We start from the raw sequence: 20,232 nt of genomic DNA, 5'->3' as shown, positions 1-20,232 counted from the left end.
AAACAAAACAATTGTTGTGCCTTATGGGGTCAGAGTTATTTACACGCAAATTTCAAAGAGAAGTGTAAGTTATTAAATTTACACTTTTCTGAAACGTGGGTGCAAGGGGTGCAAAACTCTATTCTCGCCCCGTGCAGAGAAATCTCTGGCTAGGAATATGAATAGGCTGGCTATACATGTGTCGTCTTCACTATACCTTTCCCTATGAGATAAAGACGTTTTTCAAAAGTTGGAAATATATCTCAGGTGTGTGTGTGTATTGTAGGATGCAATAGGATTGGCTTCAATTCAATTACATTATTAAGGGACACGATTGATATGAACAATATTAGATACATACGCACTCACACACTGGCGTACGCCGCAATTTTTTTTCAGGAGGAGCTGGAATTTAAAGGTGGATAGTGCTTTCTAGGATGGCGGCATAAACAATAAGATATTTCGTATATTGAAAGAACTTTCCACTCTCAAAAAAAATAGTTGGCCTCCCCGATGGCGCAGTGGTAGCGGCATCGCCTTGTAATCAAGGGGTCCTGGGTTCGATACCCGGTGGAGGTACAAAGTGGTTCGGATCCCACTTAAAACTGTAGGTCCAGTCCCGATTAGCCTTACTGTGCATAAAGTGGACTTAAAACACCAAATCAATCAATCAAAAAATAGCAATCGGTGGTCATTTTAAGATGAGTTTTCATTTAACACTTTGATTTTTCAGAGTTCTGCACGGTTTTTGTTTGCAAATGTTCATTTTCTCAATATTTCGGAGGGTGCTGTAGCTCCTTCAGCTCCCTTCTGCGTACGGCACTCGCATTCATATATGCATATTGTATGTCTGTGTGCATGCTCGTGCAATGTATCCTCATTGACAGTTAGTAGTAGTATTGACTGTATTATAAACTCAGGAAAGGAAGAGCCCCCCTCAAGCAGATTTGCTTACACTTAAAACAAGCTCAACATGAGCATATGAGCTTTTTGCTCAAGTGTGGAACCCTATCTAATCCAAGATTTTTGTAAAAATGCCCTCGGGAATTTTTTGTGAAAGGAAGAGCCCCTCAGATTGATTTGCCCATACTTACAAAAGTTGCATCAGCCAGATTTTTGTCCATAAACTTGTCAAAAATTGATATTTTTTTGGCTACACCTGAAATTAAGCAAAAACCCATACCTACCCACACATATTTACTTGTGGTTTAAGTTTAATTGGATACCAGGTTCAATTGTTTATCTAATATTAAAACAATGCAATATGCAGAGCCCTTCTAGAATTGCTCCGTGACTCTCTTATTTCTTATATTATATGTTTGCATGTTTCAAGTAATTCCCCTCTGTGTTAGTATGTACAATTCCCGAGACGGTAGTATTGATTTTTGTTTTGCATGTTTCTCCTCAGCGCCAGTACTTACAGAAATTCCCGAGTATTGCATCAGCCAGTATTGTGAGAGTGGGTGAGGAGAACAGATGTGTTGATACAGTGCTTCTCATACTTACAGGCCTGTTTGGTTTAAATATTCATATTGAACAATATAAAATCTGATATTTGTTGTAATCCACTCATATTTAGAGTCAAGCTTATATTTGTCCCAGCCTGTTATACAAAAATTAATACATAACAAGGTTATTGCCATTCTAGACATGCATGTTTGTGCAGGTATTTGTACTAGGTCAGTGTGAATGAATATTTTTTTTTCCACTTGTAAGCTATTGGCTTTACAACCTGTTATAATAAGCATAGAGTTTTGAATTGAACCCCAGGAAATTTTATATAAATACCAAAGCCAAAAATATTAACACACATACACACATACACACACACACAAATCACACAGCTGAACCCAACTGATATTTTTTATTCAGTATAAAGTTTTGAATTGAAACCCAGGAAATTGTATATAATAAACAATAATAAAAATGCCAAGTCAAAAATATTGCAATCAGTGCAATAAAAATATATTTAGCTCTAATTGGGCCAGACACCAAAAGATTTGTAACCCAGACAAATACAGAACTCCCACAAAAATTTGCCCCAAATGCAATAGAAAATATAGCATGCAATACTTCACATATACACATAAAGATACTTGTTCTGCACAGTCATCAATATTGCCCCCACAACCATCCACATCTGGTCTGAAAAGAAAGCATGAAGCACCTCTTAATGCCAGAGCAGCAAAACAGCCACGCTATGAACCCATCCATAGCAGTTTTAATAGCCAATTAAGAGATTATCGGTTTGTATCAGAGCCAAGATGTGGTATTGAGAATTTTTTGAGCAGTGTAAATCCTGATCTGCAGGCAATTCTTAATGCACAAAATGGTTCTTATAAGCTGTCCCTCAAATTGTATACACAATATAAGAAGCCAAACGGCACAAAATTTACACAGCCCCACATAACAGAAACTGTACCGTTATATTCAAATGCAAATTAAGACACAATAATAAGCAGTTTGATGGATCAATTGAATATTAAACACTCTGAATTTGCGGCAAAAGAGTCTGGATGGAGCCTATGCGGCTCTCCACACAAGTTATATGTTAATATTTCTGAATTCAGCCCATTACAAGGATCTACATATCTGCCATTACCTGACAATATTAAAAACAAAAGAGCTGTGGTTAATATAGAAAATACCGACCAGAAATGTTTTTTGTGGTGTATATTAGCTGCTTTGTATCCAGTTTCAAGAAATCCTCAGAGAATAACTTATTACAAACAACATGAGCACGATTTTGATGAGGCAATGGAGGGTTTAGAATATCCAATGTCTATTCAGAATATTGATAAATTTGAAAAAAGAGCCAGGGATATGAATGGTAGACAATTATCTATTAATGTATTTATTTGTTCCACTGGCCATTGCCCGATAGAACCTCTCAGAATCAGTATATTTGATGATGATTCTGCTGTTCCGATTGATTTGCTCTTAATTGAAGGGGATGGCACATATCATTACACTCTGATACATAATCTTGAAGCTTTAGTGAGAACACAACTAGACAAATCCAATATAATATTCAAGTTGTGCAGAAGATGCTTAACTGTATTTTATGGTCAAAAAATGGTGAAGGGGGTTCGTGAAGAGAGTGCAGAAATTGCCAAAAACAAGTTAATTGAGCATCTGAAATACTGTGGGAACCATAAACCTGTTCATATGGTGATGCCTAATCCAAGTGAAAATTGTAAATTCAAAAAATTTGAAGCCTTGTTGGAACACCCAGCATATATTGTCTGTGATTTTGAATCAATTCTCAAATCTCTTGCATCCTGCAATCCAGATCCTGAAGAATCTTCAATTACACCATACCAGCTACATGAACCTTCCAGCTTTTATTATGTGGTTGTACAGGATGGTGTTGTTAGTAAAGAATATTCATACATGGGGCCAGATGCCATCAAAATATTTGCACATAGAATAGAAAATGAGTGCCGTGACATAGCATCTAATATTTTGTTGAAATCAAAACCCATGTTGTTTTTAACAGAGAAACAGATTGAAGATTTCAACAATGCAGAAAAATGCCCTGTATGTGATTCTGAATTTTCAGATACAAATATCAAGGTGAAACACCATTCTCATACAGATGGTAAATTCTTAATGGCCCTGTGTAATAGCTGTAATATTCAGATCAAGAGACCAAGATTTGTCCCCATATTTTGCCATGGAGCATCCAATTATGATTTCCATCATCTGATCAGATATGAGGGGTTTGACAAGCAGAATTTAAATATTTTAGCTGAAAATGATGAGAAATATATTGCTATTAGCAAAATAATTAAAGTTAATGGTGTTCCTATTCACATAAGATTTCTTGATTCTTACAGAATTTTATCTGCTAGCCTGGCTACACTGGCCACTCAATTATCTGATGATCAATTCAAAATCACACGTGCATTGTTTCCAAATCAGGACCTGAAATTAATTAGGCGGAAGGGTGTATATCCATATGACTATCTTACAGATTTTTCTAAATTTGATGAATGTTCTTTGCCTCCACAACATGGGTTTTACAGCAAAATCAGAGGATCTGGAATCACTGATGAAGATTATCACCATGCCCAATTGATGTGGAACAATTTAAAATGCCAGACATTTGGTGATTATCACATGGCATATTTAAAACTTGATGTGACCCTCTTAGCTGATATAATGCAGGCATTCAGAAAATCTTCTATGCAAAATTATAAACTGGACCCAGTGTATTTTTACAGTGCCCCGGGCCTAGCATGGGCTGCAATGTTTTTAAACACCAAAAAGCAATTGGATCTGATCCAAGATCAAGATATGTATCTGTTTATGGAGCAAGATATAAGAGGGGGGATGGTGCAATGTTCTCAGAGATATGCCAGAGCAAATAACAAATATATGCCTGATTATGATCCAGCACTGCCATCAAATTATATACTGTATGTATATGCCAACAGCCTCTATGGTCACGCTATGATGGATAAATTGCCATATGCAGGGCTTGAATGGGTCGAAGATTTCAATATTGAGAATCTTAAGAATTTTGATGACAGTGACTATGGCCTCTTCTTAGAGGTTGATCTGACAATTCCTGATGATTTACACAACAAATTTTCTGATCTGCCCCCAATTCCTGAGGTTCAGTGCTCACCTGGCTCTAAACAGAAGAAGCTCATAATGACACTGGAGCCAAAACAAGGCTATGTCATATATTACAAAAACCTCCAGTTCCTGATGAAACATGGTGTTCAAGTGACCAAACTTGGCAAAGTCTTAAGGTTCAGGCACTCAAGATGGTTGAAACCATATATTGATACAAACACGGAGCTTCGAACATCTGCAAAGAGCCAATTTGATAAGGCCTTGTTTAAATTGATGGTCAATTCTGTATATGGCAAAACAATTGAAAATGTCAGAAAACATACCGATGTTAAAATAATTACTGACCCCAGCCTGAGCAAAAAATTGGTTGCAAAGCCTAATTTCAATTACAGAAGAATTTATGATGAAAATATGGCACTTTTCAACATGAAAAAAACAAAGATTAAGTTTGATAAACCTATTTATGTAGGGGCTGGGATATTGGAATTGGCCAAATTACATATGTTAATATTGTATTATGATGTGTTGAAACCTTTTTATAAGGATCGTGTAAAATTGATGTACATGGACACGGATAGTTTTATTCTTGATATTAAAACAGAAGATGTTTATAAAGATATGACCCAGCCTGAATTGTTTAAATATTTTGATACCAGTGAATTGCCAGGCCATCTGAATATTCAACCCCACAACAAAAAGGTGCCTGGCAAGTTAAAAGATGAGACACTTGGTGATGTTATTGTGGAATTTGCTGGGTTAAGTGCCAAGATGTACAGTTTTAAAACATGTAGTGCTGTTGTCAAAAAGGCCAAGGGTATTGGCAGAGTGACTGTTGACAAAGAGCTCCAATTTGAAGATTATAAAAATTGCCTCAAATCCCAGAATTTAATCAGAACATCAGAATCCAGAATCCAGAGTGTGGATCACTTGTTGACTTCAAATGTTGTAAGAAAAGTGGCTCTGGACCCACATGATGATAAGAGATGCATTTTATCATGTGGCATACATACTTTACCATGGGGGCATTGTGATTTGAAAAATGGGAATCAATGCCCAATTACAGAGCATGATTTGAAATAAATAAACATGCCTATGAACTTATTTGGGTTCAAAAAACAGGCTATTATGGACCTGCCGACACCATAACCCTCTTCTGATATAATATCTAAACTGAGTGGCTTGTTAATTATTCATCTGAACAGCATACTTACAGATATTGATGATGAAACAGGTAAAATATTGTACATATTTAACAATAATTTAAATCATTACCAATTACCTGTAGGTGGGCAATTGCAATTTATTACAACCCCTGAGGGTGATGTTAAAATTTCAGTAGGGAGAAATATTTACAGAATTAAGCACTCAAACATGGTTTCTGGCACTGTATATACTGTTTCTGCTGGTGATTGCTTATATATTGAGGTCCCTGGATCTTATGACAAGCTTATACCCTTTTTTATAGAATTAAGAATCAGATATTCAATAATAAATAACTACTAAATCAAAAATGCCTAATTATATTTTTGGCCATACAAGACATGAAGATCACAGTGATGAGATTTTGATGCTTGATGTCAGAGTCAAGAAATTAAGAAGTGATTTACAAGCTTTACAAACTACACTCAATGCCAGTCTTCAATTAGAAATTACAAATTTGCAATCACAATGCATGGACCCTCTTCTTAAAATTGATTCTGAACTCAAATTGCTGCTTCAGAAATATACTGATTTGGCCACATTAGATAATTTTCAAAGTTTGGAAGAAGCTGTAGCAGCTCTTCAAGCCAAATTTAAGACCCAGGCTAACAACTCTGAGCAATTGAAACAGCAATTGGAAGAACAGGTAAATAATGTCCAGGCACAGCTCCAAACAATTGTCAAAAGCATAAAATCACAAGAAGATTTTGATCTCGTGATTTCCACTCTAAAGGAACAGATTCAGTCACTCCAAATACCTAATCTGGATCCTCTGAACAATGCCATAGCCGAGGTTAAAGAAAAAATTGAGACACTTGAAAATTTTATGAACAATTTGCCATCTTCTGATGCTCTGAATCCAATAACTCGGAGTGTAGCAAATATTAAGCTGCAACTTGAAACATATGAAGATTTTGGAAAAATTCAAAGTTCCATAACCCATCTTGAAGGTACAATAGCAGCAGTGCAAAGTGATTTGGCAAATGTACTAGAATCCAGATTGCCTGGGATTGTAGATACCCTTGTCAGTGTCCAGCAACAAATCACAAAGCTTGAAAACCTCAATACTGAATCTGAACTATATCATTTTCATCATTTGATTGATGATATTCAAACAAAACTTGAAATTTTACAACATTCAACACCCACTCAGGCAGATATAGCCCTGCTCCAAAATGCTATGCAAAATGTGGCTGATGCTTCTGAATTAAACAATGTAAAATTGGCACTTGAATTTTTGCAAAATACAGTATCAAATCTTCCTACATCACAGGAACTTAAAAATATTAAGAGGGCAGTGAATAGGATATTGAAATCAGAAGATATCAAGAATATCCAGGCAGAGATCAAACAACTCACACAGACAGTGGCCACTCTACCAACAAATCAACATATTAATGAACTGCATGCCCTATTTGAGGATATCAGAAGACAGGTCCATGATCTTACTGCTCAAAATTCAAAATTGGCAGTTGTTGAAAATTTGCAACAAATTGTAGCTAATATCAAGCAACAGCTAGGGACCATGGAATCCAATCAAGCAAATGCTCTGTCTGTTTTTGCCACCCAGCTTCAAGAAATTGTGCAGCAATACAAGAGACTTGCTGTGGACATAAAAATAAAGCCAGGCCATGATGATGTTGTTAGAACCATCAATGAGCACCTTGAATCTGTAACAAGCAGATTGCTCACAGCAGAAAAAGAAATAACAGGCATAATTGAAAATCCCAAACATACAGTAATTCTTGAATTGTACAGCATCCCCAACAAAGAATATGATTCTCCATTTACACCAGGTGGCAAAATATATATGCTGTCCCCTGCACAAATTTATATCCAGTTTTTTGTTGGGGGCACATTGAGACCAATCAAGATCAAATATTGGCTACAGCCACAGGCACACCACTACCCCACCTTATCAATAACAAATGCTGATAACAAAGTGAAAATCACCAGTGTAGAATTGGAGGATTTTACAGATCCCAATACATTAGAAACAGCCTATACTGAAGATGATGGCTCTTTGGAATTTAAAATACAAATTGGAGACAAATTATATTTAGAAAATCCTGCAGTCTCAGCTGCTGAACACCCCATAGTTGCAATATTCTTGTTTACATATTATGTCTAGAGAAATTATTGTTGATAAATTACACAGACAAGCCCGACATAATTTTAAGAGACCGCCAGTAGTCACAAAGGGCATAGATGATTTATGGCAAAGCGACTTGATTGAAATGGCAAGTGGACAGTTGAAAAACTTAGACAAAATCAACAAGGGCTACAAGTATCTACTCACTGTAATAGACACATTTTCAAAATTTGCCTGGGCTGTGCCACTCAAATCCAAGACTGGGGCATGTGTTACAGAAGCCATCAGAACAATCATCAATCAGAGTGGAAGATCCCCGCGCTATTTGCAAACAGATAATGGCAAAGAATTTTATAATTCAGTGTTTCAACAATTTATTAAAAGCCAGGCAATACAACATTATTCGAGTTACAGTGATCTCAAGGCCTCAATTGTAGAGAGATTCAACAGAACCTTAAAAAATCTTATGTATAAACAATTTACACTTCAAGGTAATTATAAATGGATTAATATTCTTCCAGAACTTCTACATAAATATAACAATTCTGTCCATTCCACAATCAACATGAAACCCTCTGAAGTAACTTCATCTGATGAGCAAAAATTGATCAACACTGTTTATTATCCTAAATACCAGCCAACAACAAGAAAAGCCAAATACAAGGTGGGTGATCAAGTAAGAATCAGCAAATATAAGCACTTATTCAAGAGAGGCTTTACAAGAAACTGGAGCACTGAATTATTTACAGTGGTTCAAGTTAAACCCGGGACCCTTAACACATATATAATAAAGGATCACCGAGGAGAAATTCTCAAAGGCAGGTTCTATGAACAAGAGCTCAGCAAAACTAAACAGCCTGACACATATCTCATAGAAAAAATTATCCGCAGAAAAGGCAACAAGTTACTTGTCAAATGGCTAGGACTCCCAGAACACAGCTGGATCGATGCAAACAAAATAATAATATGAGCACCTGGGATGTTATAAAAAGGCTGCCAGAACCTGAACAACAAAATAAGAGAAATGGCAAGTTGCTACCTGATAATATTAGGTGTCTTATTGTTGGGCCATCTGCTTGTGGTAAAACTACACTAATGGTTGATAATTTTTTATTGGCACCCAACTGGTTAGACTGGAAAAACAGGCACTTGTATATCTTCTCTAAGAGCTTGGAACAATTAAAATATCAGCAGCTGATGAAGCTATATGATGGATTGGATATAGCCACTTTTGAACCAGATGTTAAGCCACTTCATGACTGTCTCGATAATTCTGTTGTTGTGTTTGATGATATTATATTGGATAATCAAAACAAGGTTAGAAACTTTTTTACACAGGCCGGCACAAAAACATTGATTGTTTCTACCTGGCACAGACTTTTTCAAAAATACCCAAGCAACTGATCCGGGACAACAGCAATTTTATATGTGTATTTCATCAAGACCATACCAACCTCAAACACATACATGATGAATATGTAGGTGGGGACTTGAGCTACAATGATTTTTCTAAGTTTTGCAGCAGGTGCTGGAACCAGGACAGTTATGGCTTTGTCACAATTGATATGACAAGAACACCCAGTAGTGGCAAATATAGAAATAAAATCAACAATTTTTTAGACATTGAAACATATATAAATAAACATGAAAAGGCCGATAATTGATGATCTTAAATTAAGAGATTATCTTGTAAAAAGATTTAAAGGATGGAAATCAGAGAACCGTGGAATTTATAAAAAACACAAACAAACAGAACAGCCTGTAATTGATGCTATTAATAATTTAGGTAAAAATATCAAAACTGTTACAGAGCAAAATCAAAATTTGCTCACAGAGCTTGTACCTGTAGCTGCTAGGAACATATTAGATTATCCACTCACCCCACTTTCCAGTATTCATACACCTAGTCCTATTGCTCCTAGAAGAATTGAGGCTAGTCAGGATCCTATTGAATTGGGTCTTCTTGCTCAAAAATATTTAACCACACCTAAAGACAATAAAGATGAGGTGTTTGGCTTATATGCTGACACAGAGCTTGATGGCAGCATCATACATAGAATTGGCAATTTCAGAGTAACATTTATGGGAGATGATATAATTGTATATTCAGAATCTCGTCTCGGAGAAAAAGGTGCTTTTGTTAAGTATCTCGGAACACCTGGATATTGGGAACTGATGACTAGGAAAAGGCCTGGCAGCTATACAGATCAAGATTATGAGCATTACAAAGAAATATTAATAAAATCAGATGCTCTATACCAGAACAATGATCCCACACAAAAAAGAGTCAAGTCGAGCAGTGGGGCAAAATACAATAATTTAATCAAGCCCATATGGTCACAGATCAAGACTGGCAGTGGAATCAAACAATACAACACCCTGCCCAAAGAATTTGTGTGGGTTGATGATGTCAGGAAACTTGTAGATAGGCTATTGGTGATAGCTGGGGAGGAAAATGCTGGGAACCTCAATTTTTACAATGAAAAGGTTGGAATTATGGACATGATAAGCACAAAATTGTCTAATTTTATAGTGAATGACACTAAGGGGATTGGATATCTCATAAAAATTATTAATACTCTACCACCTAAATTTTGGAATATTTCTGAGGGTCGGGGCTTGGTTAATGACATTATAAACAAGCTGCCATTTGAACTACATATTCCAGGCTATCAGTATTGTGGTCCAGGCACAAAACTGGATCATAGATTAAACAGAGGGGATCCTGGTGTTAATCCCTTAGATGCTGCTTGTAGAGACCATGATATTGCATTCAACACACATTCTGATCTTGACAAGAGACATGTTGCAGACAAGAAATTAGAAGAGGCTGCATTTGGCAGATTTGTAAGCAAAGATGCTTCTTTGAGTGAAAAAATAGCAGCATTGGGAACCACCATAGCTATGAGCACCAAACAAAAATTGGGGTGGGGGTTGTGAATATATATATAATAAACCTACAATGAAGGCCAAGGGTGTTATGTATCAAATACCTTATGCAGGTCTCAAATCTCTTGGGCCTATTGATAGCCTTTTGACCAAAAAGCAGCGCAAGAAAAAAAGCTCTTGTATTGCCAAGGGACATGGTATGAAATTGTTGCTTAGTACCCCCCAATTAAAAAAATTACAGCAATCAAGAAAAAAATCACATGTGGGGGGATTTATATTTACCATCCCTGCCATCTTAGCTGCTCTCGGGGCTGTTGGGAGCTTGGCCGGGGGATCAGCCGCCATAGCAAAAACAGTAATAGATGCCAAGAAAAATAGGGCAGAATTAGATGAGCAGAAGCGCCATAACCTGGCAATGGAGAAACAAGGCAAAGGTGTTAAGAGAGCCATGAATAAGTTTAAAAAAAACAAGAGCCGCTTACAAACCAAGATATTGAAGCTTTAATCAAGCCACTGGGCATCAAAAATTTTAGAGGTGTGTACATGTCTGATTCTTTGCCAGAACAACCACTCAACAAAGAGTGTGGCATTGTTAATTTGGATGAGTACAAAAATCAGGGCACTCACTGGATCTGTTATCTTAAATATTTAAAAAATGAGGCATTTGTGTTTGATTCATTTGGAGGTGTTCCACCTGAAAATTTAATAAAATATCTAAAATCACCTAATCTTTATTACAATAATGCCCGTGTTCAAAACTTCAAAGATGTTAATTGCGGACATTTGTGTTTATCAGTTCTTAGATATATGTCTCAAATAAATAAACCATCAATTGAAGATTTTCAAAAAGCCTTGTGGTATTTAAAACATCATGGGGGTATTCCATCTCACCAGCCAAAATTCAATATTGAAACTCAAATTGCATGATGACATAGTGTATCCCAAAACAATAGCTCTCAGAGCATTTTATGGCATGTACCTAATCCCTAATATTACACACCACAACAACACAATTGCAGTTGGGGATGAAAAAATTGTCATCACTCCAGGGCAGTATAATCTGTCCACTCTAAATGCTCAATTACCCAGAGGTGTAGTGTTAAGTCAAAATTCTGTCACTCACAGAGTAGAAATTGTATCTGCTACAGAAACAGTGGATCTGGCTACTATAGGAGAGCTGTTAGGCTTTGAGAACAACACAAAACTTGAACCAGGCATCAAACACACTGCTATGAATATACCTAAATTCTTAGCCATAGAGACTCTGAATATTCACTGTAATGTGGCTGAGGGTATGATCACCAAATCAAATGGCATAGGCACTCACAAACAAACTGGCATCATTGCAACATTCAAACCTAACTCTGAATTCATGGAGCCTATCATCTACAATCCATCACCAACATTATATTTTCCTGTGTGCCATAATAGAATAGATAACATTGAATTGATGGTCACTAATGAAAAAGAAGAATTAGTTGATTTTGCTGGAGCCACAACAACTGCAATCATAGAGATTAATATTAAAATAAAAATACATACAAAAAAAATGGAAAATATTGAGAGTTATGAGCTTCAATCATTCCCTCCAAACAGGAGGACATTTGCAAATTTAAATCAACCCAACACAGAAATTGAGGTTGATCTTGATGTTGGGGATGGATTTATACACCCTCACAGAGCAGATCTATACATCAAATTTGATGTTGTAAAACTCGATGGTACAGATTATCCGGCAAACACAAATATAAGATTGGTGGATAATTTTGTACCCCATCTATTCTCTGAAATTGAGATCAGAAAACATGGTGTTGTTATAAACAGAGTGGATTATCCCGGCATTACCTCCACAGCTTTGGCCACATTGAAATTATCCAAAACCGAGGCCTCATACTACAAAATCGGTGGATTTGAGGCTGGTGATAAGATATTATCTAAAAACCACACAGTGCTGTTCCCTATGCGCCTGTTGCCAGGATTCTTCTCAGATTACAAAGAAATTATGTGGAAGGGTGGGTTAAGAATTACATTTAGAAGAGCTGCAAATGATAACAATGCTTTGATGAGGTACAGTGCAATAAACCCTACAGGGGAAGCTCTGCCCAATACCCTACCAGATGCAGGCAAATGCATTATTCAGACTATGGAGTTAAGAATCCCTGTTGTTGAATATGAGGCCAGCTATGCTCTTAAATACAAAGCAGATATAATAAAAAATCCACAGATTCTTTTACAATTTTATACATATCAATGTGTACAGAAGCCCGCAACTGGTTCTTATTATGAATTTGATGCTACAAATTCATTCTCCAGCATACAATTTGACATGCCTGATTTTGTAGTGGTATTGTTTCAGACTGGAAGACACAACAATCAGGAAAAAAATTCAAGTAAATTTGATAGCTGCAACATCAAGAACATTTATCTTAAAAATGGCAGAAATGAGGTATTTCCTAGAGAAAATTACAATTTAGACATGTCCAAGAATGATTTCCTCAAATTATATGAGGCATTTTCTTCCTTCAAACGTGTCACTACAGGCAATACTGATATGTATTACACTCCAGATGAATTCAAAGCACAGAGACCCATGTTTGTAATCAACACTTCAAAAAGAAAACAGGTTGTGGTGAATGACAGGACAAATATTAAAATTATCTGTGAATTCCATGAGGCATTACCTGATGACACCATATGTAGTGTTATTCTCATAGGAGAAAAATCATATGTTTATGATGTAAGAAATGAGAGAGTCACGGAGCAATTCTAGAGGTCCGATTCAAACACAGAGGCCCTTTGATTATAAACAACACTTTGCTGTCAGGAAATATATTACTTACCCAAATTTTATAGTACATCTGCTCGTGGCAGAAATGCTTTTATACCTACCCAAAACACAACACATCTGCCAAAAACTGAAATACAGAAATATATTCTGTAAGTTAAAAACTTGAGCCTATATTATTGCAACAAGACCAAACCTGCAATTCAGTTTGCATGACAAATATCCATGAAGCCAATACTAGGAATTTCCTCAATATGATGAATGGCAAGTAATTTTCCCTGAAAAGGGGTACAGTACAGATAAGAATTTCTCTTTGAGTTCTATGACAAATAACATGTAATTTCCCTCGGAAAAGACACAGTGCAGGTTAAGCTAACAGATAAAATCTCCCAGGCATACAGAAAAAAGGCAATTACTTTTTGATGATGAATAATATGTTATTTCTCTCTGAAAAGACACAATATAGATTATATCTGCTGGCATACAGAAAGAAGGCAATTACTCTTTGATGATGAATAATATGTTATTTCTCTATGAAAAGACGCAGTGTAGATTATATCTGCTGGCATTAATTTTCCCGGGCAAGCATAATTTATTACTGGCCAAAACATAGGATTAATTAAAAGATTAGAAGAACATGCAAGCAATTAATTATGTTTACTTGACCTCTATTCTATTGTATTGATCAGAGAGTTTTGCTTCATAAAAATATAACAGCAGTTAATATGATTTTATACCCAGACAACAGCTATTAACTAGGCTCTGTTGTATAACACTTTTACCAGGTTTTCAGATCTGGGAGTTGTATATCAACTAGCAGTAATTATTCTCAAAATCTCACGTATGGAATGCCACATGTATTTCAATCTATCAGGACTTGAACCCAGAGCCCCTTGTTTACAAGACAATTTGCCATCAGGGGAGGCTTCACATTTTACCAGGATTCAAACTCGGGCCTTTTGATTACAAGGCAATAAAAACCATGCACCACACTCTACTGGCTCTCAGAACCCAATAAATATCAATTCAAGATTCCTGGGATTTTAACAAAAAAACATACTATAAACAATAAGATGATAAGAGAACTTGGCTTAGTTTTAAGTATGGGCAAATCAATCTGAGGGGCTCTTCCTTTCACAAAAAATTCCCGAGGGCATTTTTACAAAAATCTTGGATTAGACAGGGTTCCACACTTGAGCAAAAAGCTCATATGCTCATGTTGAGCTTGTTTTAAGTGTAAGCAAATCTGCTTGAGGGGGGCTCTTCCTTTCCTGAGTTTATAATACAGTCAATACTACTACTACAGTTCAACGATGAACTTGAACCCCCCTCCCCCTCCCCGAAGATAAACGCCTACGATGGATGACAAGAGTGAGATTGAGTGGACTGACGCTGAAGCCATCGGGCAGGAAAACTGGACTTGACCAAACTAGCTGCTTCCATCAAAACACGCAGAGGACTGGTAATAGGCATTTAACAATATCGTAATTTTTGCAGTAAGAGTGTATTTTCATATATAATTTAATACGTATATACAGATACGCCTACGAAACACGCCCCTTCCATGCTTGCACACAGGTGCGCACGCGCCCTCTCTCTCTATATATAGGGGCTATCCATGAGTAAACAAAAACATATCGAACGGCACAATCGATTGTCGAACTGTAGCACAACAACTTCCGGTTCACGGGGGCTGGTTAATTCAAGGCAGAGTCTGCTGCCACGTTCTTTTTCTGCTGGAACCTCAAAAAAGATGCGCGTGGCAGTAGACTCGGTCTTTGTTTTATCGTGATTTCATCATGCTATGTATGCAATTACGTCTGTAACACATACTGTTAAGATGTAGCGATTACTTTCACAAAAATGTTTTAAGATTATGTCCCTCAGCATTCTTCTAATAAACCTAAATGCTCTCGTAGTTAGGTTAAGTTCTGTTAGCATTAAAATAATATCGCTAAATGCTTTCTAAAGAAAAAGGTTCTAAATTACCTGTACATTCATTCCCACTAGTCATAAACTTGCATTTCTCTCGTCTTAATCTGCTCTTAAGATTTGTAACATCCTCTTAGCAGACGAATTACGTGGTAGCAGCAAATTTGACGCTTATTCTTACTGCTGACACGTGCGTGGCAGCAGACTCGGCCTAATTCAAGCGCGTACTTGCGGCCTTTCTTCTCGTTTTGTATATCGGATGAAATGGATCATATAAAAGCACTTGACGACGAGGAGAAGAGATATCTGGGCAAAGTAGAGACCTTTTCATATCAATTGGATGAGCAACTAGGAAGTAATACGGCATTATTCCAGGATGAGATCCATTTGCTGATCGTCGTTGCATTTGGCGATATTTGTAGTCTACATATTTAATAGAAAGTAATTTTTCTTACACAGCGAGAGCTCTTTAAGCATGTAAATCTTTGGATGCATACATTTATGTTTTAAGTGAAAAAATGCGAGATGTACGAACATGTAAAAAGCAGAAAAGGGAGCTTCTTTCTTTTTTCTTCAGTCAGGACGAGTCAGAGGGATGCGGCAATGCACACTTACTGGTTTCGTTCCCGTTTGAACGCAGAAATACAAAAAACCTCATTAAGTCAATTTTCTACTATTTGTGTTAAGCATGACTATGAAGATGAATAATAAACTGGAAAAAATAATGATGGAACAAACACAATGACACACCATTGCCTGACGAGTGTTCAAACCTAGGACCTATTCTCTATCAATGTTGAAGAGATTTCCACTGCAAAAAACGAAAATTAATAATAGTACCCGCACTTAATTTTCTGGTTACACAAAAATTTATTTCCTCTTGTTGGTTACACAAAAATTTAATACAGTTCGTGTATTCTTCAAGAACATAACGTGTACCTAATCTAATCGACTATGACCGAGCATCTTTTGAAAGGAAAAGTAATATTTTTGCTCAAAACAGAGAGAAAATCGAGATTTGAATGATTTCTCTTTTACCTTTAATGAAGTGCAAGGGGTGTGGGACGCAAAATTTTTGGTCGGGATGGAACCAGGACGCAGGGGCGCCGACTTGTCAAAATTATTGGGGGGGCTCTGATCACTGAAATAAATTAATGAATGGCTCGCTCTCTTCCTTTTTAAAGTTTTGGCCTCAGTGTTCGGAATCTCATAAAAGCCTATGAATTCCTCTAAAATATCAAAATTTTTATTCACAGTTCTAATGCAGAATATTAATTGTCCACGGATGGATATGTCACAAGTTTCGTCAACCATAATAGTAAAATATTCCCGACTTTTAATATCTGCTACCACGGAGCGCAAAACAGATCTCCCTAATCTATCAATGATCTCGTTCTGAATGTCATGTTAGAGCCATTTGTAGCCCAAAAGTCCAATCCACTACTACCCTACTTCATGCACATCGTCTTTTGAAACTCTTTTTAGTAAAAATTTTAACAATACTCATAATTACATACTTAGTATATAGTAATAATTCATGTGTTTTGCTGTCTCTGGTCATAGCCCCCCCCCCAAGTTGATGGTTTAGCGGTCTCAGCCCCCCCAAATCGATGGTCTGGAACATTTCAAATGTGTATTTAAAGTTAAGTTCATGTGGCACAATTCATAGTAAACTTTACAAGAGAAGCAAAATAATACATTAGATCCTCTAAAGCAAAATTATTTGCGGGCTCTGCCCCCACATGGTTAACATTGGGGGGGGGGGGGGCTCGAGCAACACCCAACCCCCATGGAGTCGGCGCCTACGCCAGGACGGGGTATTTTTAAAGTCCTGACGTTCAAAACTGGAAAAATAATGTTATTTCCCGAATAAATTGGGAGATTATAGGGGCGGAAAATATTCAAAACTGCCCGATACTAACAAATGTTAATTATACACACAATTTCACCCTCTGGAATAAAAACTGCTAATTTCAATACATTTCGGACATTTAGTCTACAAAAAAATTAAACTACTTTTAAACTTTATTATTTAGATTTTCCGAAGTCTGGATCGGAACGGAATTTTTTCAGGTCCCGACTTTTTGGATTCCTGCACATCCGTTGTCATTACTGCGGAGTCTACTCCTGCTAATGGGCTTCCAATTTTCACTCCTGAGAGCTTGAATGCAATAATTTTGGCGCCCTAGATCTCGAGGAAATGGATGAAGAGAGATCCGTGAAAGATTATTTAACCCTGATCCTAGTTTACATCCTCCTCGTACACACCCATTCGTTCCTTTGATACATGACACAATCTCAGCTCCCTTTAGCGGCATGTTGTGAGCCTACGAACCGGAAGTTATTGTGCTACAAGTATGGCGTCCGCGCGAAGGTACTTCTTTCCGGTGGATAGCCCCTATAGGTGGGCTATGCGTGAATGTATTGCTTACAATGGTATGCTGTGAACCTTGCAGAAGAAAGTTCTATATCCGTCGATGCTTAGGCCTACATCATACTTTGTGCATTTCTCAGGAAAAAAAAGCTTCACTGACTGTGGCTCGCGCTTTCTTCTCGCGACGTTTCTATTCCAATACCCGTGGTATTTTTTAAATTTTTTTAAAGAAATACCCCTAAGCTGAAGTATCCCCCGTTATTCGCTTTTTCCTCAGTTTCCATATGTATCAATTTTTACTAAATTCTTTATTTTCTCATTCCGGACAAACACAAACATCCACGACATAACCGAGATTCGAACCCGGGTCTTCTAGTATCGTAGAGCGCTGCGCTGACCACTCCTCCAGGGAGTCCGACCATGTGATCTCAATTGTAAGAAATTGTTTCGTAGAGTAGTTTTCCTTCCAGGAACTTCTGATTTAGGTTCGGAACTTCGCAATCTTTAATCCGCACAGATTACTTATCAAACAACCCACTGGAAAAAAAAAGGCTGTTGTGATAAATGTATGGGAATTATGCATTAATCATTTCCCTCTTGAACAACTCGACACGATCCCATTCACCTCACCGCTGAGTTCAATTTCGTCTTATTAACATGATAAGCATGCTCTAGTATTGAACGTATTACTGACGCACGCCAATCTGACGGTTAACAATCTGGCAACGCAGGAAGTGCCGGTTGCAGAGCTCAAACCTCATTGGTTGGAAGCAGACATGTGCTTAGCAGACGAAATTCTGCGTAATGACATACTCGGTGCGTCTGCGGAATATTTACATGAAAAACTATCGAGTGTGGAATGTTGAATGGCCAGTGTGAATCGTGAAGTGAGAGGAAGACGTGTGCTGTTGGAGTGTCGTGCTGCTTAACGTCGGAACGAACGTTGAACCGGTCGCTATCGATTTGTCAGCTGCGAGGCTCACGACTGTCACATGGATAACGGCGCCGGATCCCAAGGCCTGCAGGATGAGGAAAAACCGGGGTGAGTGTGTAAAACACAAACACAGCGTGTTTGTATCTTGTATTTCGTCTTACCTTTCGTTGCTTCTCTGTGACTTCGGTTTATCGTGGACGCTGAGGATGAATCATGCTTCAAGGAAATTGATGAAAAAAGACCAGGGGTGTAGCAGATTCCCGCGCAACGAGGATCTGCAAGCCCTAGCGGTCGGTAAAGTTACATATGCATTCTGGAAATTCTGTACGTCCAAGATTCAAGAGATGATGATGGAATATCAAAACATAAATTGATTAAAATATTCAATTTTGATTTATTTTTTTTTGTTTATGTTTATGGGTGTGCGGGACGTAAAATATATAATTATCGTGAAGTTCTGGACGGGTAATATTCGCCATTTGCCGAAAAATTCTACACTGTGAAAATATCGAATTATACGCGCTATTTATTCTACCAAAATTTGTCTTGAATCCACTTTGTGCTCAGCGCTAATCGGGACTGAAATTTACATTTAAAGAGGGAATCGAACCCTTCTGCTATGTGCCTTCACCGGGTATTGAACGCGGATCCCATGATCACAAGTCAACTTCTGTACCACAATGCCATGTGATTCTCTAACCTATGTTTTTCGTATTTCCAAGAAGTTCCCGGCAAGGCCACCCGCAGGATTTTTTCTCAGGCGGGGCAGTCAGAAACTTTTACTAATATTATTATTATTATCATTAATGCTATTATTGCTTTATTTTTGTTATTATTATTATTACTATATTATTATTATTACTATTACTACTACTTACGTTTTTTTAAATAAAATACATGCATTTGTAATATCATTATTATTATAATAGTTGCTGTAACTTACGGCCTGTAAGTCACAGAAAAGTTCATATTTTGTGAAAAAAAAATCGCTACAATTTCACCATTCGAATTACATTAACTCTTTCCAGCAATCTCCGGGGGGGGGGGAAGTGCCTCCCTGCCCCTCTCCCCCTGCGAGCGCCCCTGATAGTGTAGAGCAGTTAAGAGAATTAAGTACATTTAACACATGACTTTCGAAATTTCCTGAGTTGTGGAACCCGAATTTAGGGAAATCCCTTCCCGGAGATCGGACGGGGGGAAAAAATCCCTTTCTCAGTATCGACATTTCCGTCATTCCCCACTCCAAGATAATGATGTTTATGCAAGTCAGTTTACCATTGGCAGTGTACGCGTAATCTCTTTGACGAAGCAAACATAAAGAAAAAAGTGGGAAATAGGTCAGGACCTAAGTCAAGGGAGTACATCAGCTGTGGCGTGGATTGAAAAAAAAGTTGTCACTGAGCATCGAAGTCTCGAGAACATAACAATCGCACGTGGACGGCTTGTCTTCCAAAAAGGAAACA

General features: G+C 37.3%; 1 protein-coding gene across 3 annotated transcripts in view; it reads left to right on the top strand.

The window, feature by feature from the left end:
• LOC145977800 (cytosolic phospholipase A2-like) overlaps nt 1-20,232 on the top strand; it is a 259,035-nt gene that overhangs the window by 117,080 nt on the left and 121,723 nt on the right. For 2 of the 3 annotated variants that reach the window (XM_083110095.1, XM_083110094.1), the window contains exon 1: nt 18,632-18,877. The exons of the other annotated variant lie outside the window; for it this stretch is intronic. Coding sequence is in view for 1 of the 2 variants with exons in the window: in XM_083110094.1 (XP_082966220.1) it covers nt 18,828-18,877 (50 nt within the window). In the remaining variant the exon portion in view is untranslated. Of the gene's footprint in view, nt 1-18,631; nt 18,878-20,232 lie in introns of those variants that run through there. 3 annotated transcript variants of the gene reach the window in all.

Source organism: Lepisma saccharinum, chromosome 23 (genome assembly GCF_977018435.1).
Source record: "Lepisma saccharinum chromosome 23, izLepSacc3.1, whole genome shotgun sequence".
NCBI classification, from domain to species: Eukaryota; Metazoa; Arthropoda; class Insecta; order Zygentoma; family Lepismatidae; genus Lepisma; species Lepisma saccharinum.
The sequence above is the reverse complement of the archived record's forward strand: the minus strand, read 5'-3'. Positions and strand labels throughout refer to the sequence as shown.